The sequence below is a fragment of the Zerene cesonia genome, chromosome Z (assembly GCF_012273895.1).
Source record: "Zerene cesonia ecotype Mississippi chromosome Z, Zerene_cesonia_1.1, whole genome shotgun sequence".
Lineage (NCBI taxonomy): Eukaryota > Metazoa > Arthropoda > Insecta > Lepidoptera > Pieridae > Zerene > Zerene cesonia.
In genome coordinates this window covers 3117443-3143159 of record NC_052122.1, presented here as the reverse complement: position 1 = coordinate 3143159, position 25717 = coordinate 3117443, and the positions used below count along the sequence as shown (strand labels likewise).

The 25717-nt window shown below is 32.4% G+C and overlaps 2 protein-coding genes across 2 annotated transcripts; one reads left to right on the top strand and one right to left on the bottom strand.

Moving 5' to 3' along the window:
• Positions 1-1451: 1451 nt before the first annotated feature.
• Positions 1452-17469, bottom strand: LOC119835467. Its single transcript, XM_038360295.1, has 2 exons — positions 17371-17469; positions 1452-2024 (listed from the first exon to the last, which is right to left on the bottom strand). Exons 1-2 carry the CDS (start codon positions 17386-17388, stop codon positions 1644-1646), a joined length of 399 nt encoding a protein of 132 aa, XP_038216223.1. The 5' UTR covers positions 17389-17469; the 3' UTR covers positions 1452-1643.
• Positions 3239-25252, top strand: LOC119835466 (proton-coupled amino acid transporter-like protein pathetic). Its single transcript, XM_038360294.1, has 9 exons — positions 3239-3411; positions 17833-17881; positions 18359-18441; positions 19229-19300; positions 20918-21068; positions 21739-21860; positions 22346-22430; positions 22843-23330; positions 23494-25252. The coding sequence occupies exons 2-9, from the start codon at positions 17873-17875 to the stop codon at positions 23897-23899; spliced, it is 1416 nt and encodes a 471-aa protein (XP_038216222.1). The 5' UTR covers positions 3239-3411; positions 17833-17872; the 3' UTR covers positions 23900-25252.
• The last annotated feature ends 465 nt before the right edge of the window (positions 25253-25717 follow it).

Here is a 25717-nt window from a genome sequence, read left to right as displayed (position 1 = left end):
GGCCGGTCGCCACCGGGTCCGATGCGCGGTATTTTATTTGCAATGAAATTAATTACCCTTCAAGTAACCATAACAACATATTGTAAACGAAAAAACCCACAACTTTTGAGCGATCTTTGTTTCAACTCTTATGCAATGGTTGGTAGTAAATTTTTAAAGTTCTTTCACTTTGATATCAACAATAAATAAAATAAGTTTATTTCTCAACCATACAATAAACACAAACAAAACGTTGGTCCCGTACTAGATAATAATCTGTATTACAGGTACCGATACCCTTCCATTGGTAAGATACAGTTGAAAAAAAGGAAAATTTATATAAATACATACAAAAAAATAAGTAAAATAAATAAAAAAATAAAAAATTTACATCATATAGTATGAATTATATTTGGTAAATCATAATGACGTTATGATTTACAAATTAACATTTAGCGCCTGCGCGTTGTGTGCTTTTTGTTTCACGTGGCAATACTGCTATAGTCATGCTTATCTACACTTTTGCAAGGGTGACTCGAATGAGTATTCTTGATTCAAACGAGTAATAAAAAGCGCCTGGCATTCTTCAACATCATTCAGGCGTTATGACAGTATTGACGTTACGTCGCTTTGTATTCACTCCCTACGCTTTTATGACGCAACAATCGTCTCAGTTGCTCGAGTTGTCGCTTTACGTACCGCGCTCCTTAAGCGGGCTACACACCTTCAGTTTTAACTGCACAGTTCTAATTGTACAGTCGAACTGTTCAGTTTTAACTGACATTCCTAGTGTCTACAAACCTTCAGTTTTATCAGTTGTATCAGGTGTGCAGTTTTGTCACTCGAAGTGACACGTTGAAATGGTTTCACCGGATGACGCTGTGGCAATTGTTGGACTATTGTGCATTTTGAAAAAAAGGAAAGCAAAGAAAAAAAGAAAATATGGTGTAAACATTGTTTATAAAAAAGAAAACAAGATACGGATATATAATTTACTGAGAGAGCTCAGGATTACTCCAAAAGACTACAATAACTATTCAAGAATGGATGAAAAATGGCAATTGCATATGTTTGATTTAGTCATACCTATTATAATGAAACAAAATACTATTATGAGAAGTGCTATATCACATGAAAGGTTAACAGCAACGCTTAGATTTTTAGCAACAGGAAGAACCTACGAAGACCTTAAATTTTCAACAATAATCTCCTCAGTCACTCTCCATTATCATACCAGAAACGTGTGTGTAAAGCAATATATAATTTTTTACATAAAGATTACTTAAAGGTACGTGAGCAATAAAAGACATTTTAATATTTAATAACCTCCTTTTTATAATTTTTTATTAGAGAGAATGTAACTATTCTTAGTATTCAGGAAGCATCGTAGTTAGATACGTAGTCAGCAGCTGAATTGGTGCTTTCGTGAATTGTGAGTGAACTGACTAGTGATTCTCAGGTATAGATAACATAACAACTTGTGATGGTTGCGACTGATTGCGTAAAGGACGTTGTTGGTGATCTACTTGGAGGACTTTGTAGATTAGAATATGATGAAGTATTCTGATTAAAGCGATGATAGGATGTAGGTGAATATAACTGATTTGGAAGACTTTGTTGTAAGGGTGAATTCGGAAAAAGGACCATAACTGTATGTTATGTTGTTAAACTGCCCAATTTTGCTGCAAGTGATTTATGATCTTTTCTGCTAGAATCCGTTGCGTCTTAGCCAAATCGTTAAGTTTAAATGCAATAGCTTTACCAAAAATATTGAAACGATCATCGAGTCGGTGCGGTGGAGGAGATCGAGCTGGACGTTTAAATTGGTCTCTAACATATTTCAAAATATCCTTTGTAAGAGTCGCTTCAGAGTTCCTTTTTCTTGATGATGAGGAAGTTGATGAAGAAGTAGCCTCTATGGTAGCCTCTGATGTATGTATAGTACCGAAAGTATGCGGAGCAAATGCACTTGACTCTTCAACACCTTGTGCTTCGTGCACTGTTGAATCTTCCACTGCCGATGATGCTGACCCCAGTGAATTATCCTGTAATGTAAAATTTTGTTTTGTTTCAGTGCCCACGGTCACAAACGGAATGGAAAAGAATTGCTGCAATATTTGAACAAAAATGGAATTTTCCACATTTGCCTGTGGCGATTGATGAGAAGAACATCTCAATAAATCCACCAAAAGGAAGTGGATCAACATAATATTTCAATAATAATTATAGTTAAAAAAAACTAAAAAAACACGCTTTTTTTGCAAATTGAACTAAAAACTAGAAAATAATTTTTGATGGCAAAGAGTTTAATGTAACTATAGTTGCAGATGAAACAATCAATCATAATGATTCACCTCAAAACAAAATTATAATAAAATTTAAGTTATTAACACAATGAATAAATTCAGAGTAAAAAGCGTGGGGTGCTTAATATTTTTTTTAATATTACAATCATCATTGGTAACTGTCTATGAGAGGATAGTTATGAACTACAATAAAATGCACCCCACGCTTTTTACAATACAAATGATTCTACCATGGAACCTTTAAAAATAAGAAATATAGGAAACACAGGCCGAACACCTAAAATGTTTAGACAGGAATTCATGAATTATTTTAACGTAGAAGGACACGTTTCCCGTGAAAATATTTTATTTAAACAAATAAGAAACTATATTTTTTATTTATAACTAGCCTTCCACCGGCGTACAGATTTTTTTTTTGTGTCGATTTGTGTTCTATTACCGTTCCGAAACCTATTATTAAATCATTGATTATTTTATAAATATATTAAATGTACAGATATGCCATTTTCACTGTTTTATCACATGTATAGATATTGCTATTTAATTAATATAACTTTCCGCATGCTGCATCCTTTTTAACACGGTCGGGGTAATCTTTTGCTTTAACTTTCCATAAGCAAGGTTTAGAACGATATATTTCTATAAATTCTTCTAACGATTTACGTTGATTGGCATGGTTATTTTAAACCAGAACGTGTGCTCACTCCAACGACGCTTGGGTAAAACTGACGACTGTGCAGTTTTTTTGCTACACACTATCAGTTTTAACTGTACAGTTTTGACTGCACAGTTTTATCTTATGATATTTTGATTAGATTGTCAGTTCAACTGTACAATTTTTAGTTTTACCTTCACACATACGTTTGAACTGAACAGTTCGACTGTACAGTTAGAATTGAGCAGTTAAAACTGACGGTGTGTAGCCAGCCCACTTTGCCCGCTCGACGCTAACCAGACTACTATCGCTCATTCCGATTTTAACCAACGTACGCGTCGGTCGCGCGCTTCTCGCTATTTTTAAAAACACGTGGCTCAGTGACTTATTCATAGTATTATAACCTAGAGATTTACGCGGCTGATTATTATTACGACGCCTCATCGTATAATCCTAGTCGAGTGGATAAAGGTACGTGTTTATGTGAATTTATATTTAAAAAAGTTAAAATAACAGTATCGTTGTTTGTCACTCCTGGTGTTGCAACGTTTAATTATTCAGATGACACGCACCGCGATGGTTAACATACTGCCAGATTAAATTGTTATACACTAAAAAAATATAATTAATAGAGTATTCATTACAGGTATAATGTAAATATTTTTTATACAAATAAATAAATATGCTATGCATTAGTTTGTTAGAAGCGTACTTATATTTATACTTTAAAAAACAGTGAATGATGTTCTCGTTTCTGTAGCGCTAGATGCACGTTATCTGCTAATCACTGAACTGTGTTTAATTACGGCCTAAATTCTTACGAAAGTCCCGCCTCCTAGACGAATTGGAAACTGCATGCGTTTTTTACTCTTTACACTACATGAAACCGGTACACGTGAATAGTGTAAAACCATACCTGCTCGTTAATTGTATGTTCTAGTAATTATAATGAATAATTAATTCATGTCGACAGTATAATTTTTACAATTTAAGTCTACTATCGTGTACATACATAATGCTATTGACTTGTATTTCATTTATAAAATTTGCGTTACAAAAATATTTTAGAATACCGGAACTATTGTTGCCTTCTTCGAACTTACCTGAGCTTAAAATGTTGATAAAAGGTAGCTTTGCACAACTTTGAAGAGTTTGTCTGCGATGATTATTGTTAAAAAGCTTTTGTTGGTAAACTGGTTTAGAATAATGTTGACTACATTTGAATTTATCAAATAATGAAGCTCATTTGAATTTATTTTAAATATTTAGTTGAATAAAGACTAAATTTGTACAACTAACGAATGATTTTTTCTCATAAAAATAGTGTAATGAAATATATGTATAAGGTACGTATTAAATTAAGTTTTTATAGAAATATGTTTACGGACTGTATCCGTAACATACTTGTCGGTAGCATTATTTTGTTAAAGTTCATGAAAGTATATATACTAGTGGTGTAGATACTAATATAGTATTCGTGTCATTGCTCTATTGTATAGGAGTTTTCTGATTTACGAAATAAAACGATATCCTATTCATGTCTGTGTGGAATCGTGACACGCGCATTTACGTACATGATAGTCTAATATATAAAATTCTCGTGTCACAATGTTAGTTCCCAGACTCCTCCGAAAAGCCTAGACCGATTTTTATGAAGTTTTGTGTGCATATCGGGTGGGTCTGAGAATCGGCCAACATCTATTTTTCGGGTAAGCTAGGACATTTATATATTTACGCAAACTGTTAACTAATCATTTATTGTATATATAGTCATGAATAATTTATTCATCTCAACAATTTCATTCATTGAATTATTTTTACCCCGCGATCTGACCTTGCTTCATTCATAAGGGATAAGTAGGAAAAGATTGAGAACCGTAGACTTTATTGGGAACTTAGACAAAAAAAATGTGTTTCATAATATTGTAGTTCGTGAGATAAAGGGATTTGATGAATTATAATAATGTTTTTATTTAATGTATATTAAAAACAAATATGTATTAATATATGAAAGGGGAAGAAAATGGTCTTGATAAGCCATATCGTATGTCGTGCCATCGATCTCATCGGCAGTGTCGTTAAAGTTTATCTGTCTCTTTATCTTTGATAGGAAGCGAAAAGTGATACGTTATAATTAATAATCTAATATCTTATACCTTTAAACGAGCAATTCTTGTATATATATATATATATATATATATATATATATATATATATATATATATATATATATATATATATATATATATATATATATATATATATATATATATATATATAATTGGAATCTCGGAATCGGCTCCAACGATTTTCATGAAATTTAGTATATAGGGGGTTTCGGGGGCGATAAATCGATCTAGCTAGGATCTATTGGTGAATAATAATACTATTTTGCTTCGTAGATAGCTGGACAACTGAAATAACACATAGGCACTTTTTATACCGATATTCCTTCGGGATACGGACTTACGCGGTTTCAACCGCGGGTCACAGCTAGTGTACATATAATAAGACTATTAAATTTTCAGGTGATATAACTATTTGAACTAAAAATGTCAAAGTCAAATTAATCATGAAAAGAGTGAAACAGGGGAAGTTGGATATCTTTTACAATTTACACTTTCTTACTTTCATATTTGTCTTTCTTGCGAAATATTATTCCTGCCTGAATAGCATCTGTATAGAAAGACCTACGAATACGCATAAATTCTAAGATATTTGCACCATTCGTACAAACCTTCGTATCATTATCATCATCATCATCAGCCCATATATGTTCCCACTGCTGAGACGCAGGCCTCCTATGAGGGTTCAGGACATAATCCACCACGCTAGTCAACGCGGCTGGTGGGTTGGCAGATGTCACATGTCGTCGAATTATTATTGATTTTTCGACATGCCAGTTTCCTCACGATGTTTTCCTTCACAGTTTTAAGCAATGCTGATGTTACACATGCGCCGATAAATTGAAAAATCAATTTATTTCCTGCACGCGCGCCTGGTCTCGATTCCCGACTGCTCGATTTTAAGTCAGAGGTCCTCACCACTGAGCCACCACTGCTTTATTTTTCGTATACATAGATATAACTATTATTCAAGTAGCTGTATTACAATTTCATTTCTTCGATATATTATAAAGAAAACAGGGCACATGAAATTCAAAGCATTGTTCCCTCTTAATTGTTTTACAAGTTATTCAAACTGCACATCGTTATCATATTGATTGGTATTATGATACAGTACACAATAACTGTTTGCTCATTTTACTAGGGCATTTGATAAGACCATTGGTTAAATATTGACACGTTAGAGTTTGATAAAGCTCACAACGCGTGCTCGATAGGCCTAATGTCTTAAGGATACATAATATATGATTGATGTATTTAATGTCATGGATATGGATATACTGAATATATAGATTTTCGTGTATTTTATTTGAAGAGAATTAAGAAAAATGTGTTTTTTTTTGCATAACATGCATTTACGTAATTTTCATTTAAATTAAAATCGAATCTTGTTTTAAATATACTGATATTATTGAATATAGGTAGTGACCTATATTCAATAACAGGAGTACTTTCGTACATTTATTCGAATAATCACGACCGAATGCACCCGACTAGTATAGTTATTAGTTTAGCCAATAAACGACGCACGTCAAACTCAAACTCAAACATTTATTCATTCAATTAGACTTCTTATAGAAGCACTTTTGAATCGTCATATTACACAGTTATAACATTTACCACCGGTTCGGAAGGCAGTTTCTACAGATGAGAGCCGGCAAGAAACTCTGTAGTTGAAACATATTGGCTGAGTAGTTACGTAGCTCGAAAACCGTAGCATTGATTACAAGGCTTCGTAATACTGTGCGAGCATTGAAGTTGGTACGAGTAACTACGACTCTTTCGACAAATAAACATTTTCGATTGCTCGACGCGACGAGGTTATGGGCGTTTTATATTAATTCCTAAAATATATTGAATTTTCGTGGTGTTTAATTATAGATTTACATAACTTTTCCGTTCGTAAATACCTACGGTCGTTGCGCGTTTGGTCTTTTTTTCTAAATTTACACCAATTATTTGTTTGTTAATGGCAACATTGCGACAGCTATACAAAAGCATGTTTTTTTTTATATTAATAGCTGACAGAAAATACGTTGCTTACGAGTTATTACATTTTTTCGCGTGCAATGAAAATTTTACATATTGTTTTTATAAATTAAAGATGTTTAAGCACTCTTCATCATATCGAAATCAATTTTCACCGAGAAATCATAATGACGTCAATGATGTAAAAACGGTTCTAAATTTTGACCTTATAGTAGAATACATTTGTAATTTTTTATACCAACGTGCTAAACAGTTAGGTCTTCCTTGCGTAGGTGTGACGCGAATGAAACAATGTTCTGTTAAATGTATATAACTATGTAAACACAATCAGCATACTGCGTAGTAATGACGTCGAGAGGCATACACTTAAATTCGTTATATTATGTACTTTCATTGCAACACGTACCTAATGTAGAAAGAATACTCTTAATTTGTCTCAGTTTTATTTCAATCGTAATTAATCTTTATTAATATTCTTATCTACACAACATGCTAATGAGGAAACGCTTAGAACTAGCAAATAAATAACTGTACTAACTTACTAAGACTAATCAGCATCTTAATCTTAAAGAAATGTTGATACTGAAAGCAACCAAAATAAATATAATTTGTCTAATTTATTTATAACTTATCGGAATATTATCGTTCCAAAAATAAACATAAATTATCTTATCGTTTATGGTTGAAATTGATTTTTTGTTGTAATTATGAGTACCCAGTAAGTAGTAAATAAGAATTAATAATAATTTGATTCTAGCTTTTCACCATTTGTAACGTAACATTACAGCCTATTTTAATTAAACTGGCATTTAAAAACGATAACATATTGAAAAAGTTATTACTCTATCTAATTTTATACTAGTTTTACTTGTAAATTATTTTTGAGCAGTTTTCTTAACAACATTGTACTTAGTATCTTTATGCAAATCTTACAATTATATAAATGAGTACGATTACATACGAATTGTTGTTAAGTAAATATGTAATAACAACGATGGACTCTGTATTATATCTTGAACATATAACCCTAAGATAACTGGCAATAATAAGGAAGAAAAAAATTAGTGTCTTAATTAACTTATCCACGGTTAACCTAAATATTCTCATTTGCGAGATTAGGGTTTCCTAATTCCATTGCCATTAAGGCACCAATACAACCGCCGACGGGGGCGACGACCGAAATGTGACAGGCCACAGGTAATAAGACAGCATAGACAAGGTCATGCCAATCCTGACGCTATGATATCATTAAATCAATTAATACTGAAATTACACTTTAATTAAATAATATTTGATTTAGATGTTATTGTTTATATACTTAAAAACTCGGGTCAAAACACAAATAAAATTGTTTAAAGTCCTTTTACACACTAATTAACATTTTCACACCAAACAAAGACAACATAATTATTTTTCCTATCTTTTTATAAGTCATATCGTACGGCCGGTGAAGCCCGACCCGATGCCATTTCATCACCCATCCCAATTCCTTCCTTCTTAAATCCATCCATCTGTTATACCATAAAATCGGGCAGCATATAAATTGCTGATGCCCTACGCCTGCTCACGATGAAATGAAACGAATCGGTCGAAGCTCTAGATTCAAAAAGGCAGACACAAACTTATTGACATTAGGTTTAACAAGAAATAAACATTTATTAATAATTATACGGGTTATTTAATAAATTTTCAGTTTCATTACTTCAAAACAATTTTTATTCAAAATAATATTAGTTCGTGCCTATACTAATGTACTAATATATATAATGGGCAAAATTTTGTGATGAATATATATCACATGTTTTGTAATAATGTACTCAAATTGCTTCATGTTACTCCTGAATCGGACACTACCTTTGCATTTAAAGCTTCTGATAGCCGAGGTTTATGTTGCTATCCAATACATTCCTGGTATAGGGTGCGGTAAATAACGATTTTTTTTATAAATAGTAAAGTAAAATTCCACGTATTATACATATGCTGTTGCTTAGAAATCGGATGTAGCTAATAGGATTAATGCGCATTAAGAATTACAATGATAATTAGGTGCACAAAGCACACGGCATATATTTATATGTGCATATATCATCGACATTAATACGATAAACTTTAGTGTGATTATTATTCTTAGTTAATTTTTAAATTGATGGTTTATTACTATTTGGGTCATATATGTAAGAAATAGAATGATAAATCTTACTCCCTTTTACAGGTTCCTTTTTTCTCTTTTATAGATAATCCGATCCTCTCGATATCCTATCACTATCCTACCAAAAACGCATAGCTCATAAATATTATGTGTGGTATTGCACAAGATACATTACATTCAGTATTGCAAAACCACAAATCGCTTAACAAACATATTTATGTATTATTTTACAGCGCATGTAACCGCGTAATATAATATAGTATAATAACATTTTGTTATGGTATCGAGTAACGAGCAGTATATTAAAAATCATTACTTTCTTGTAGGTTCGCGATACATGGCTTAATAAGTTTGTTTTTTCAATCACGAATATGGCTTATTATCTTATCACAGACGAAATTCACGATCAACCATATTTTTTTTTGAATTATGAATCACCAATGTTGTTTGATATAAAATATTATATGGAATTATATGTAAATAATCGATGGAGGGCAGAAACAACAACTAGGCTGTTTAAACTATACTTTGTAAAAACAACCATGTACGTTTTACTCTAAGGGATGTTAATAATCTATAAAAAATTGGGTCAAACACCATGTTATTACTCTTCTTAAAATTATTTAATGACGTGAATAATAAGTGTATTAAATTATTAACTAAATTTTTGTGTGTCGTGATCATAAATCGCAATAATTATAAGTTTCCTTAATTAATAGAAAGTTGCAATAGTGTTGCCAGCTGATATGAAATAAGGCACATGAGCAGGAAGAATATAGCTAGGTATGCTACATATTAAATACATAAAGTACATCTGTCGTTCAACCATTATTTATGTCGTATAACACACATGTTTAAAACATTTGCCCCCGACATTGTTTTACAATTGAAAGATAATTTCATAAATCTTGTAAATGAACAGAGACCTTCCTGCGATAGCGACGTCTATGTCAATAATAATCAGATAAGTGGCTAATTGCCGAGTCGTCATTAATTCAGATTTATAAACATAATATGATAAGTGATAAGCTTGCTACTTACATTGTTATTATTTGTGGTATGTGTAATTAGTTATTTTATTCTGAGCTTCGAGCTTCTAAAAAAAGTAGTGGTGGCTAAGTGGTGAGAACCTCGGACTTCAAAATCGATAAGTCGAGGTTCGAGACCGAGCGAGCGTGCAGAAAATAAATTGATTTTTCAATTTATCTGCGCATGTAGATAACATCACCACTGCTTAAAACGGTGAAGGAAAACATCGTGAGGAAACCGGCATGTCCGAGAATCAAAAAAAAAAAAGTTCGACGACATGTGACATCTGCCAACCCGCACTTGGCCAGCGTGGTGGATTATGGCCAGAACCCTCATAGGAGGCCTGTGTCCCAGCAGTGGGAACATATTATATGGGCTGATGATGATGATGATAACGCAAGCTTCTAGAGCCATCTATTGCTGACGATGCGTCTGTGACGGTGGCAGGATTTTAGGGTTAGATACATATGCGGAGCGGTTATGAGAAAATAACTATCTTTTATATTGAAATAAATGAAAATAACACAAATCAAAATAATTCCTTTCATACCAAAACGAGATTTCTCATAGCACGACTTACGCTATTCATATATTTTGCAATGTTAACTGTGTATTTGTTCTTTTTATCTAGCGTAACAATATTTCTAACATCATGCAACCACATTTTCTGTAAAAATGACAATTTTTTACTGACCAAAGTAGGTCACTATGGACGACACAATTTGTAATATTAAATGAATGTTTTCAAAAAAAATAATTTACGTCATTCTTCGTGAATTCTAAATATTTACTGTACCAATTTAATATACTTGTTGATAAGGTTTCATAGTCGTGCATATTGCGTTAGCATGTTTTGTTGTTTAATTATATGATGTTGCATGGTAATGATATATAGATGACGTAACGAAAATATTATAATGATCATAATATTTCACTTCTCTTTTCATTTTTACCGACTTGTAAACCCTATTTATTTTCTTTAATGTCGCCTTTAAACTTTGCCTGTAAAAACGAGGGATAATGGATTGTTAAGAGGAAGGAAGAAAAGGAATAGGTAAAGAAAAGGATTTGGGCCTTCGGCTTCTCCAATCACCGCCCGAAACATTCTGAAAGTGAACAGTGTTAAAGGATGTTTAATAAACAATTAAACAAAGAAATTATCAAGTATATCAGTTATTTTTTTAGGGCATATATAATATACCAATCATAGAAATCTCTACTTCCTGAATGCAAGTTCTGAAAACGCTTAGTATTTATGTCTTGGCATCCGTCATCTTATATTGTTTCGTGTCGACCCAGATGTCGCACCCATTTTTACACAATGCACTTAGACAGATAGGACTTCAATAAAACGTTATCTATCACGTGTTATAATTTAAATGGTGTATTATAATCGCATCCTCCTCGCCTTACGATAACCCTAGCAATACAACCCTTTATTGTATTCGTGTATAAATGCTCATTATAAGGATTTGTGGGTGTAAAATACCTATATATATTTCCCTTTTAATATTCAGTTATCCTCAATGTAAAGGAAATCCCAACATTACTATACGTAATCACAGTAAGGTTCAAACACGACCAAAAGTCTTTGTTCTATAAAAACATTTTGTTGTATTTTTTTTATTATATGTAAAGAACAGATACTTGCACAAGAGATAGTACTACTGTCTTGATTGAATAATATGAAAATTATAAAATTATAGTATTAGAAAACAAACACTACGGTCTGTGTTCAAAATAGTTACATTTTTAAGTAGCGGTCCGCCCCGGCTTTGCCCGTGGTACATATATAGTGGCCTTCCTCAATAAATGGGCTACCTAACACTGAAATAATTTTTCAAATCGGACCAGTAGTTTCTGAGATCAGTGCATTCAAACATACAAAATCTTCAGCTTTATAATATTAGTATAGATAAGCTACACTTCTACCAAGAATTTTAGCCTATATTTTATATTCATCACCAGTGTGAACCTGGCAGGCTAATAAGAAATAAGTTTAAATAAATATTATTTCGTCGTTCGGAAATCGTCAGTTGTGTATGTCACACATTCATTAGAATTGAATATTCTTCTACTTTCAATCTTCAAGGTGCCGACCTTCATGAGTGTCAAACAAGCTACTAATTTACGTAATTTCGCGACGAATATATAATGCAGAGGTTTCTAGCTGGCCTGCTGTAAGTCGGTCGGTCGATATTAAACTCTTTTGCTTAGAAGTTTATTAGTAGGTAGACTTTATCGGTCGAGAACACTCGACACGGTAAGTGTCCAGTCTTTATTCGATTGGTTTTGTCCATTCAGGGCCCGGCCGGTGCAATAGATTGATTTGGATAGTTTTGTTTGTCGAAAAAATCACGTTACAGATTACCCCGAATCTAATATTATAAGGTACACCATAATTACGCTTACTTAAATATCTAAAATCTATCTAACGTGAAATATGTTTCGACGATATTTTATTAGAAAATTTAAAAATACATTCGATTTAATTATAAATATAAATGAGTAAAAATCGTTTATTGAGTAACAATTACTTGAAGCATACTCAAGTAAAGTTTTAAGTATTTAATCGAAGGCAAATAAACAAAAGAACAGCACATGTAATTTTCAAATGAGAAAGCATTCTTCCTCATTTGAACTCTCCTACTACAGGTTTTTTAAATTATCAGGGGAGTTCCAAGTATATGTAACCACACACTGTCTGTATTTAAATAATTTTTTAAATTGTATAAAATAGTATTCTTAATATAAACATTAGATCGATATAAATATCTAAATCCCGAGACAAATTTTATTACCTAATATTTATCAGGCGGCAAGATAACATGATCAATAGAACGTTTACATTAATCCAAAACATTATCTAATTATATATATCTTTAATATTGCTACAAACGAGTGATTGACTTCTTGCCGTCACAATACTAGATTCCGTATAAACGTTGTGTTGAAAGTACCTTTTTTATCTCTTTTTCGAAATTGCTCGTCGAAGCGTTAATTCTTTTATGCGTAGGAGGCAAGCGAACAGAAATGTATTGTAAAGCTATTGAAGTACCGGATGCATAGAAAGACACAATGGATATTCTAGTTTAAATATAGTTGTAGAAACTAATCATTATCTTAAGAAGTCTGTGAGAAACGTATTTTGTATTATCAATAACTGCCTGGTTAAATATAGGTATATATCCTGTCTGTTTGCCCATCTCCTACAGATTTTTTAAGAACTATTTTTTAATTATTATACTTCTAGTGTTCCTTTACATGACCGCCTCCTTGGTGGAGTGGTTAAGGCGTGAACGTAGAACCGAGGGGTCCTGGGTTCGATTTCTGGTGGGGTGTCTGGTCTGGGTCTGGGGGGGTGTGGGTACAAATAAAACGTCTCGGCCTGGCAGGACACCGAAGGCTGATCACCTACTTGTCCATAAAAAAAAATCGATGTGTGAAACAGATGTATATCATCTGCCTCATACCCCAATAGGGGACACGGGACTTCAGTTTTTATAATTCCTTTAGTTGAGTTATTTTTCTATTGTATAACTTGTAGCATAAACATACTATAGGCAACATTATGAATTGCAGTTCATTCTGTGTAAGAACTATTTCCCACGAAAATTACAGTTGATCTTTGCCAATTAGTATTTCTAATTATTTTATTAAAAGCAATTTCTGTCAACCCGCACTTGTCCAGCTTGGTGGATTATAGTCTGAACCCACGTAGGAGGCCCGTGTCCCTGTATTGGGAACATGGGTTGATGATGATGATGATGATTATGTTTTATGCTAATGTGAAATTTTCTCTAGGCGGTCTTAATAGTAAGTAAACCTTATGAAAAAAAGTAACGAAAGCAGATGACAAAAAATTCAAATGTCTTTTTGGTAATTTTCACTCGGTTTACCCATTTCTTCTTACTTTTCATTCTCGGTTTTTTTTACCAACAACAAAAGTGTCAGGTTAATAATCTCGTATAACCCAGTTTATTGACACGTGTCATTACGGTACTGCAACGTGATTGTTGATAGAGAGCTAACTTGTGTTTTGAATAACAAAACCTTACGGTCAGCGGGGTGAAGACATTTGAACTATAATATTGTGTTATAGCCGTACATTACTTTATTTTTAGTAAATCATCGAATCGATTCATATTTTGTAATGTAAAATCCTATTTAAATATTGATTTCGGCAGGGGAAAAAGATTGATATCCTCGATAAGCTAATGGTCCTCGTAGTTGACTACGGTGATCAAGAAATATCTAATGACTTCGTAATTTATTTACATTTTTGATGTTGTGTACGTTACAAATTCAAATTTTATAGTTTTACTAACTGACCCGGCAAACGCTGTTCTGACATAGTCTTAACATTTAGCGGTATGAAAAATAGACGTTGGCCGATTCTCATGAATATCGGTCCAGCCGTTTCGAAGGAGCATGGTAACTAACGTTGTGACACGAGAATATATATATATATATATATATATATATAAAGATATTTTTTTGAAAGGCATGTCTCTCTTGGCAAATATTGTCTGAATTCCTCTCCTAAACATACCGAACACCAAAAATGTGTCAAACGAAAAGAAAGTATAGATTGATGTTTATTAACAACGATCCGAGACAATTAGGACGTGCGCGTTTCTCTAAAAGTGTAACACAGTAATTCATTCAACCTCGCTAGAGTTAATGCTCTATCGTATAATGTGTTCATAATATATGTGGATTACGTACAAGTAACTTCGATAATATGACTTCAATTCTACTTAAGATATATATACAAATATATAGACTATATTATTTCGCTATTTAGAAACTGGTCTAAGGAAATAGCTACTGAAAGTCTCTTCTAGGCCTTTACTTCACTACTTTAGGCATTGTTCCTCACTTTCAATAGTTTCCTATTAAGTGCTCGCTTTAACCATAATTACAATGACTTCTGCTAAAGGTATGTGTAACGAAACTCCGCAGTCCTTAAGACACCGTCTGAATACGAAATATGTACACTAACGGTATGGGTATAAACACTACAATAGAAACTTGTAACGACTGAGTGTAAAATGTAGTCCAGTGTCCTCTACTGGGGTATGGGGTAGATGATATACATCTGTTTCACTGATCTTTTTTTTATGGACATGTAGGTGATCAGCCTTCTGTTCACCGGGAATCGAACCCAGGACGCCTCGGTTCTACGCTCACGCGTTAACCATTGTACCAACGAGGCGGTCAACGACTGAGTGTAGTAGGTAAAAATTTTCTAGGTCTTGTACCTTATCCATAATTGATGACCCAGTTAACTCATTTTGCTTGTTCGGGTATGAGATTATTAGGTCACTGGAGATGTAATACCTAGCAACAATGAGCTGGTACGGCTTAATGGAAATAATAATATGTGTCCTATTACCTGTGGGCTGTATAAACGGTAACCTAAGAGATTAGTTAGTCGCGTAATTAGAGCCTCGTGTAGGATCTGCAAGGCAATAGAAATCTAAACTTATATTATAAGCGGGAAAATTTTGTATTTTTGTATTACCATTACGATAGAAAAAGTAGACCCCTAGAAAACTAAATTTTTATCTCGGGTAAACCCGAGCGGAGCCGGAGCAAACAACTAGTATAATATACGGTATTAATAAAATATTCGGTGTAGTACTCACTCTTAAAAACCCAACAAAAGTTTAGCATCTATTTAAAAAGTATATGGATCAATAAAAAGTATCATCTATGTTAAATATTTGTTAAACTTATTTATTAATAGGGTTCATGATGAGGTTGACCTAACAGATAAAACTCCTAATTACATAAAACAGACACTTATCGTCCATGGAGTGATGTTGCAAGGGTTTTGATGTATAAGCTGTTATAATTATTATTCGTTACCTAGATTTAGTTGTAACTAGTTTTTTAAGTCATTGGGCAAAAACCTGTAATGGCATGTGATAATTATGATAATTTTTATCATAATTATCACAACGATTTATATTTATGCGAAATATTAGAAAAACCAGTTAACAGTCAAAGATTTCCTGCTAAAACATATCTTTATCGGCTGACATTTTAAAACATTTCAAGTGTCAAACAAATTAATCGCATCCCTAACAACGCTCTTTTCATAGCTTATGTGTTATTCTGGTTTATTACTACATCACTGACCAGTACCATCAGTCAATTTCGCGTAAAAAAGTACAAACAAACATACATACATCCATTCATACTGAGAAACTGCCGCATTTATAACATAAGTGTGATTTATAATCCAGCCTGTAGTTGGCATTGACCGAAGTATACACTTGGGTAACGAGAACTACGTAGTTAATTATTAATGAAATATAATGCAATGTACATAATTACTAACACTACATATAACTAAAGAGTCGGAGCTATTTTTTGGTATAAGAATTATATGAATTTTTTGTGGTAATGTAGACAAATAACCTTGTATCGCATGCCGATATAACATATACTGATAGCAAGACAATTTACGGCATTTCTAGAATCCATTAATAGTTACATTAAACAATGGATACCCTTGTACATTGCTCAAATATTTGTACAACAGTTATTTTGCATCACGATATGCAAATATGTTACATAATAATATGTAATATAGGTTTATGTAAGCGTGGAAACCAATTAGTCTGAGGAGGCGGTGACCTTGCTCTTTACAGAATTTGGGTAGGTATTATTACTGCCTCTTTGAAGAAATTTCATCACCTAATGAAATAGAAATAACGAAAAAATTTGGTGGTTCTTATAATCCAACACATAATTTATAATAGAGTTTTAGAACTAAAGGCGATTTAAAATTCATCTCCATCGGAGTTTTATATTACGACCTCTTTGGTATGTTTAAACTACCGCCAGCGAATGTTATTAGAAAGGAAAGACTCGTGTTGAACAAGACTCTGCAGTAGAACAAACAATAAAACGTACAAGCGAGGCACTTAGGTTTGATCGATGTAAAACAATTGTCACGGAATTTAAATAAGGATTTATAATTAATGAATTAATAACTAAACAATATGGATAATATGTAAAACAATAAAGACACCTATTATAGACAATTGAAGTGGACTTTGATATTGTAAATCCATTATGATAAAAAGTATTGTACGATTTATTACTCAATTTATTAGCACTTACGGAAAATCTGCAGATCATTCTGAGATTTGTAATTTAATCAGTAGGTATGTTGCATCGTCATAAAACACTGAATTGCATACACAATTCCGGCTTAACCCTGAAAGTAGATAAGCAATAAAAACAATTATTTTTCTTCTAATAATGCTATAGAGGCTTAATAGCAATACCTCAATATCTTTATCCACATTACCAACCCGGTTGTCAAATATTACATAGATAAGTCCAGCATTAAAACATGCATAATTATATCATGCATAATTGTCTAGATCATAATGCGTGCCAAATGTCAACCAAATAGGTACTGTACATTAAATGCGTATTAGAATATTTATAATGCCTTTTTTAAATAATTACTTCAAAAATATAAATCATTCGCTAAAAACCGTACCTTAAACTATATTAGTCCGTCAATTGTAATGACTGATTATCTATAAGTATATTTATTATTTTCGTTTGTTACAGAGAGCCGTTATCATTGAGACGTTGGAGCGAAGCCATCAAAATGACTAATGTAAGTTTAATTAAATCGAACTAATTACATTTGTTTAAAAGATAACTTCGAAATACTTATAAAAAGAATTTATTCTTTTGATTATTTATGTATATATGCTCTGTAAGTCTATATCTATATGGACATCGAAAATTGTTTTCGTTGCTGTTTTTTGTACTCGTCACTCTCAACCGAAAAAATTGTAGTCCCTACGCCTAATTTAATATTAAGGATTATTTTAAACCGAAATCATTTTACATATATAACTATAATTCATAACGGAAACATTGAAATATATAATAAATAAAAAATTTACTGGTCGATAAGAAAGTTTGTGCTAACTTCAAAAAGTGATTTAATTTCTGATTTAAAGTGCGTCATTTGGTCTCAACATGACCTTTCTTTACTTGCAATTATTAAATGTATACCGCATAATTACCCTTGATGATTGATAATAATTATTGAATCAATTTTTATAATTGAATATACCTTTTCTAGGAGTCCAACGGCATCCCAGCTCCACAGGAGTTGGAAACTTTCATTCATCCAGACGAAAAGGCTAAGGAGCTAGAAGTCAAAAAGTAAGTTGCAAATCGCAATATAATTAAAAAAAGATTCTGGTTTAATTCTGGCTTTAATGGTATACTGGTTGGATTTTTTAATGAGACGAAAATCAAATCATTCATCACAAATCATCTTTAAATTTCATAATAAATAACGTCATCCAAACATTTACAGTAAAACCATATTAAATAAAATTTTGCCGTACGATAGCCCCAAGATAATACTTTTCACTGCTCAATTTAAAAAATGTATATTGCAAATCAGCACATTTCATTGCTGACCTACTTTGCCAGTTAATGCCTCGTTATGTTTACAAAGTACTGAATTAATACTGCTTAATGCATTTTAATACACTTAGTGAAGCATACTTACTGGGCTTCGGTGTGATATTGTTGTTAGTATGGCCTCTTTTGGCCTTACTGTAAAATTATAAAAGCCACCAAACACGTGGCAAAGAACGTAGAATGGATCACGCTTTATGTTAACGACATTGGATTGTTATTGACATATTCCCATATTTGTAGATAGCTCGATACTTACTACTTTATTATAATAATAAAAGAAAACGGTGTCGCATGTGGGGTTAAATATGTAGATATTATCAAAAATTTGTTCGTAACAATGTGGATTTCCATAAGAGCAGGAAACAGTCGAACATTATAATCGATTTATTTATAAATAGAATGAATGAAACGCAATAGGAACTTACATTCAAAAATACATGGCATTCGTTTTTCAGGATATCGCGTTATATATTCGCCATTTTTAATACTTAATATATATAGCATTTTATTATTATTCTAGATACAATTTAGCAGATGCAGAAGCGGGGGAGTATGATCCGTTTGCGGAAAGAAAATTGGAGAATCCAACTTCGTAAGTGATTGCAACTTGTTTTTAACTCGGAATTGAAACACAGTCAATGAATAAACTGACATACATACAGTATGCTTACGATTTTAAAGTAAACAAGAATAAGAAGTAATCTAAAAAACATATAATGCGTTGTTTAATAATGGTAATCGATACATGCTTTTATTATTTCTGTATCACCGAGAAAAGATAATATAGACATATAGGTAACATTGATTTTAATTCAGCACTGCAAATTGAATTCTCTTACTAAATGCATATCATTTTTATAAAGCTTACTCGCGAACAATTTTATTGTATTTAGGATAAAATATTCATCCAAAATCAATACTACAATATACAATATTGTTAATTCATACATGTATTATCTTAATTAATTTTCTTGGAAGTCGTAATTTCACATATGATCGGAATTCAACATAATTCATTACAATAAATACATTTTCCTTATACCTACATCATGACCGCCTTCTTGGTACAGTGGTTAACGCGTGAGCGTAGAACCAAGGGCTCCTAGGTTCAATTCCCGGTGAATAAAAAATAATGTCTCGCTCTGGCAGGACACAGAAGACTGATCACCTTATTGTCCGTAAAGAAAATCGATCAGTGAAACAGATGTACATCATCTGCCCTATTCCCCACTAGGGGACACGGGACTTTACTTTTTATACCTTTCATATATACGATTCTATATAACACGACTTAATATAGAATCGTATATATAAGTTTAAATTTAAAAATGTATTCATATTTTACATTAGGTTGTATAGCCTATTTTCATAATTGGGTCAATTTATAACAAAAAAAACAAAAACACAATTTACGAATAACAAATTAAAATTAAGCACAAGAAATGCGATGTGGTTGATTGTTAATGATAAAGTTTCATATCTAGGTGGGTAAACTTCAAAACACGTTGCCAACATCTATCTCATCTATGCAAAATCTTTGAACTCAGGTATATCCATAAAGATAACGCCTTTGTATCCTTGACACGATGAGATAAAAGAAAAAAAAAACAAACAGAACCGCGTTAATATTCTTTGCTTTCCAAGAATTGTATTCATTGTTGTATTTCAAAACAAATATATTGTCGTATAACAAATTTTGCACCCGGATCTACCCTTGTATCATGTATATATTCTTAAACAATATAAAAAGAGGATAATACAATTTAAGCTCATTTAAAAGAAAGTTCTTTAAATAATTAAGATAATCGAATGGAATATCAATACCAACATAGGTCCTTCGTGTATTCTGACCTCGTCATAATATTTAATTAATCAATAACGCCTCGACTTAAAAATAGAATTGGATGAACCGCTTCATGCCAGTTTCTTGTGGACTTACTAAATATAATATAAGCATGACATTTTATTTAAAATGCCAAAAAATATTAAACATTTAGTATGTTTTTTTCCTTATTATACTATTAATTATATCTTAACTTAATGACCACTGTACAAAGCTTGTGTCACATAATCAATTCAGGCATTTCAAAACATTTCGGAAATTCCATTGATTTATAAAAATTTTCGCTTCGGTATTTGTCATTCCTTGGCCCTTGCTACATATCGAGAACTATTATAAAATATTTGTGTAAACTAATATTTCTTTCAGAAATATGGACACGCTCACTCATCTCCTCAAAGCCTCGCTGGGTACCGGAATTCTGGCCATGCCGAAAGCTTTTAAAGCAGCGGGACTTATCTCAGGCATATTCTTCACTGTGTTGGTTGCAGTAGTGTGCACACACTGCTCTTATGTACTTGTAAGTGAAGAAAAACAACAAAAATAATTTTATCTTTCAGTTATATAACCATATATGTACGTTATAATGCTAATAGTTAATGCTATGCGAATGTTATATTTCATGAAGTTGATTGCGAATGACAATATTTTATGGCTGTTGCTTATTGTTTTTACAACATGTGTACACCATTACATGCTAGACGACACAAATGATTTAAATTGATTGTAAATAGTTTAAGGTTTAATGCTGTAGATTGTTTAACACATTAATAATTACATTTAATAATTAAAATAATATATGTTATATAAGCTGTAGATACATTATTACATACATAATTGGGATAGCGCTTTAAAAAAAGATGAGCCATTTAACTGAAACCGAGCTCACAGATTTTGGTAGAAATTGCTATGACAAAGATATGAATAAAATATACCATGTACATAAATAATTGTGCATAAATTATAATTAGATAAAAGTTTTGATAAGGCGGTGTATAAGCACTATTTGGAAAACCATTACGGGTTTTTTATTTGAAACAATTAAATGAAATAGAAAATATTTTGTGTATTTATCATATAGGAGTCTTGACTATGTAAGCTATGCGAATAATATTCAAAGCAATGCGTTTGTATTCTATTTAATGATCCTTAGAATTTAGGCATCTGTACAATTCTTAATTATTTTACAGATAAAATGTGCCCATGTGCTGTACATAAAGACGAAAAAGCCATCCATGAGCTTTCCAGAAGTGGCGGAAGCCTCGCTAATGCATGGCCCGGAATGGGGCAAGAAATGGGCTAATTCCTTTAGGTAATAAAATCTATATTGAATATTTATGCACTTACATTAAATATATAATAATATTTGCAAGTTTTATTATATAATATTACAAAATTAATTAAAAGCAATTGCATTGAATATGTTGGATAAATCCGAAGTTCATCTTTATTGTATTTGACAATAAAGATGATCTTCGGATAACATAACTAAATTTCAGGTATACTTTGAGAAAACTTTATCCTACTACTTTAATAAATATTAGTTTGGAAATGGTTCTGTTCCAATTACTCAAAAACGCCTCAACTGTTTGGCATGAAATTGTTGCACTAATGTGCGAGATGAATTCCTATTGATAGTTAAAAACAAGCATATTTTTTTTATACATTTAAAATGCAAAAATTAACAATTTTTTTGATATGCTCTTTTAACATTTTCTACAACAACGTTATTTCACTTATTGCGGAATGTAAAGTTTAAATAAAACATACTTATAGAGATAAACGTTATCTTTACAGGATATTTATTGTGGTCTGCCTGTTCATGACGTACTTTGGTACATGCTCAGTGTACACGGTCATCATAGCCAAGAATATTGTGCAGGTAATTATAAATGTTATAACACAATTAGGCATTTTAAAAAATTATACTTAAAGTGTATATACATATTACAGACACATTCAGAACAGCTGTGACATACCAATTTAGATATATATTGAAATTGAATTAATGAAACACTCTTCACAATCTATTTATATATAAAATTGTAATATTACTACAGTAACAAAATTGTGATCAGTTTTACGGTTGATGCATTAAATATGTGCCAAATACCCGATTTTTCAAACATACAAATTAAAAAACAAATGTGAAAATCATGAACTTGCATACGCGTATGGAATGTACATAATTTTTAGTTAGTGTTTTAAGATTTCCGGCATGCTATTGAACATACTTATAATTTACTATATTAGACTCAAATTATTTGGAATAAAGATGTGCATCTATATTGCAGGTAATCCCTCCGTCCATGGTGGACCAATCAGATGATGGAGTAATCCGTGTGATCATTCTGATCTTACTGGTTCCTCTCATACTCATGGTGTGGATCAAGAATCTCAAGTATCTCGCCCCAGTATCCATGCTCGCCAACTTCTTCATGGGGCTCGGTCTCGGAATTACTTTCTACTTCTTAGTAGGCACCGGGGAACTGAACTTTGATAATGTCTCCATGATCAAGGCGCCATGGGAATGGCCGGAGTTCTTTTCTTTAACAATATTCGCCATGGAAGCCATCGGGGTTGTGATGCCGCTGGAGAATTCTATGAAGACCCCGAAATCCATGCTTGGCTTTTGTGGTGTGCTAAACAAGGGAATGTCCGGAGTCACCCTTGTATACATTCTATTGGGTTTTCTGGGATATCTGCGGTTCGGTGAAAATGTCCAAGACTCCATCACTCTGAATCTGGAACCACATCCTGATGACCCTCAAGTTTATGGAGTGTAAGTATAAAAAAACGCAGAACGTATTTTAGAGTAGATACTTCGAAGCGGATTTTAGAGTAGATACTTCGAAGAATTATATCAATATTTAGTTGCAAGTAGTCTATAAATAAATAGTAATACATATCTGGCTATAAAATATAATTCATACATTCTATTTCAGGCTCGCCCAAGTTGTAAAGGTCAGTATCGCTGTTGCCGTCTACTGCACATTCGGTCTGCAGTTCTTCGTGTGCATCGAGATCATGTGGAACAGCATCAAGGAGAAGTTCACGAACCGGCCTAACTTCGCCGACTACGTGATGCGCACCATCATGGTCACGCTGTGCGTCCTCCTGGCGGTCGCTTTCCCGACTATCGGCCCTCTCATGGGAGTCATCGGTGCTTTCTGCTTCTCACTCCTCGGCCTCATCGCTCCAGCGTTCATTGAGATCGTTACGTATTGGGACATCGGCTACGGCCCCTGCAAGTACCTTATATGGAAGAACGTCCTCGTACTCATGTTCGGCCTCTTCGCCCTTATATTTGGCACCAAAACTGCCATCCTAGGCATTATTTACTCGGCATGAATGCCATTTAACATATTTACAACCAAATAGAATAATGTTTTAATGTGTGATATGTGGTACGTAGATTTTACTAGCTGACACGTCAAGGCGGACGACGCTATGGGCAGTGGTGCTATTATTCCTTTTTAGACACTTTAATTGGATTTTTTTAGCGTGATTGGACCTCGTCTGCATAGTCCCTAAGTATAAATTTGGGTTCGTCAGTACAGTACTAACTATAATTATGAGAAATTAGGAGTATGATCTGTGTGTAAAACGTACTTACGTGTTAAAATTATCTAAAAGCATTCCGAAACATAGGTACAATGGTGGGGTGAATTTGCTGTGCAGATTATATTAAGTGCTTGATGCCGTTAAGTAAGGTGATTTTAAATATGATCTACGATCTTGATGAGAGTTTTTATAACAACTATACATTTTAAGAATATCGAATTATTTTAAGGTTTTATATAATTAGACATAATTAACATTTGCGCTACAGCGAAATTAATATAAGTATTACCTTTTTCAAATGCACTCATTGGTACATAAAAGTAATTTATTCAAAATAGGGACAGAAAGTGCAAATATTTGGTATTATTTGTAGTCGATTGTTTAAGGTACTTTTAAGATTTCCATTCATATTGATTATTCATCGAATCGAATCGCACATTGTTTATTTTTACAGTAATAATAAGCAAAGTCAATAAGTTATTCTTTTTTATTAAAATCGAACAAAAAGAAAAAGACCGAGGATTTTATAGGAATTAAATTATATTTAGGAAAGTGTAATGCATTTATTATTTAAAATTATGGAAACTAAATTTTGTAGTACATAATGTCAATGAATGTGAATTTATATAACATTATTATTGTGATACAATTGGTGGAATCTGGAGATATTGGGCGTGGCTTTACACCCTGTTTTGAGTCTTGGCTATATTTATACCTATAGGAATAATACTTTTGTGGTCCATACTGTAGTTATATATTGAATCATATACATAAATCAATGCTTAGATACATTAATATAAGAGTAAAGATATTAAATTACAGCACCATATCTATTTTTCCATGACAAGATGAAATATAAACAGGATCGGTCTAGTGCCTTGAATATAAAGGTTTTATTAGCATAATAATACATATAATAATACATACAAATATTATACAAGTGTTTATAGAGTATTAAGTATTATGTTAAAAATATATTGAAGTTCCTAAGCTAAATAGTATGAATTTTGTATTTATTTTTAATTCGAATAAGTTAAAGATGCCATTTATTTAATATTGCATGAAATTGTTATAATTTTATAATTTTTCATCAATATTCAAAGGGGCATTGTATTATGCAAATACAAAGCTTGTACGATACGGTTTGTTTTATTTTTTTATCCATGAACTTATAATAAAACTATACATAATTTTGTATCTGATACTTAAAATACAAAATAATGATACAGAACCTAATCGCCGTAAGATTTTAAAAACTGTTTAATTGTAAACTAGCGAGATTCTTCAATCTCTCGAAAAAATTTCCGTACCACAGTCTATTATAGGAATATAGCGGAGTTATGCAGATATTATGCCGAGGATTCACTTTACCCAAGCCGATGGATCCTACGGAGACCTACTTCTGTGTCGCTTTGAAATAAACCGATCTCAATCCAACCCATAATATCGAATGCAGTATCGTTAAATTTCACAATAAAAGCAGTATGTTACGGATGAAAATCACTCAGAATACAATCTCGCAGGATAGTATTTAATGTAATAGTGTTTTCAATTTACAGTGATAACGCACTGAGAATATACTTTTTCCAAACATGCACAAGGAGC

What these genes read in the sequence shown, in the direction of transcription:
- LOC119835466 (XM_038360294.1), top strand. An exon ending in AAGGAGCTAGAAGTCAAAAA is followed by an intron (nt 18,442 to 19,228) that starts GTAAGTTGCAAA and finishes TTATTATTCTAG; the next exon opens with ATACAATTTAGCAGATGCAG. An exon ending in TAGCCAAGAATATTGTGCAG is followed by an intron (nt 22,431 to 22,842) that starts GTAATTATAAAT and finishes TCTATATTGCAG; the next exon opens with GTAATCCCTCCGTCCATGGT.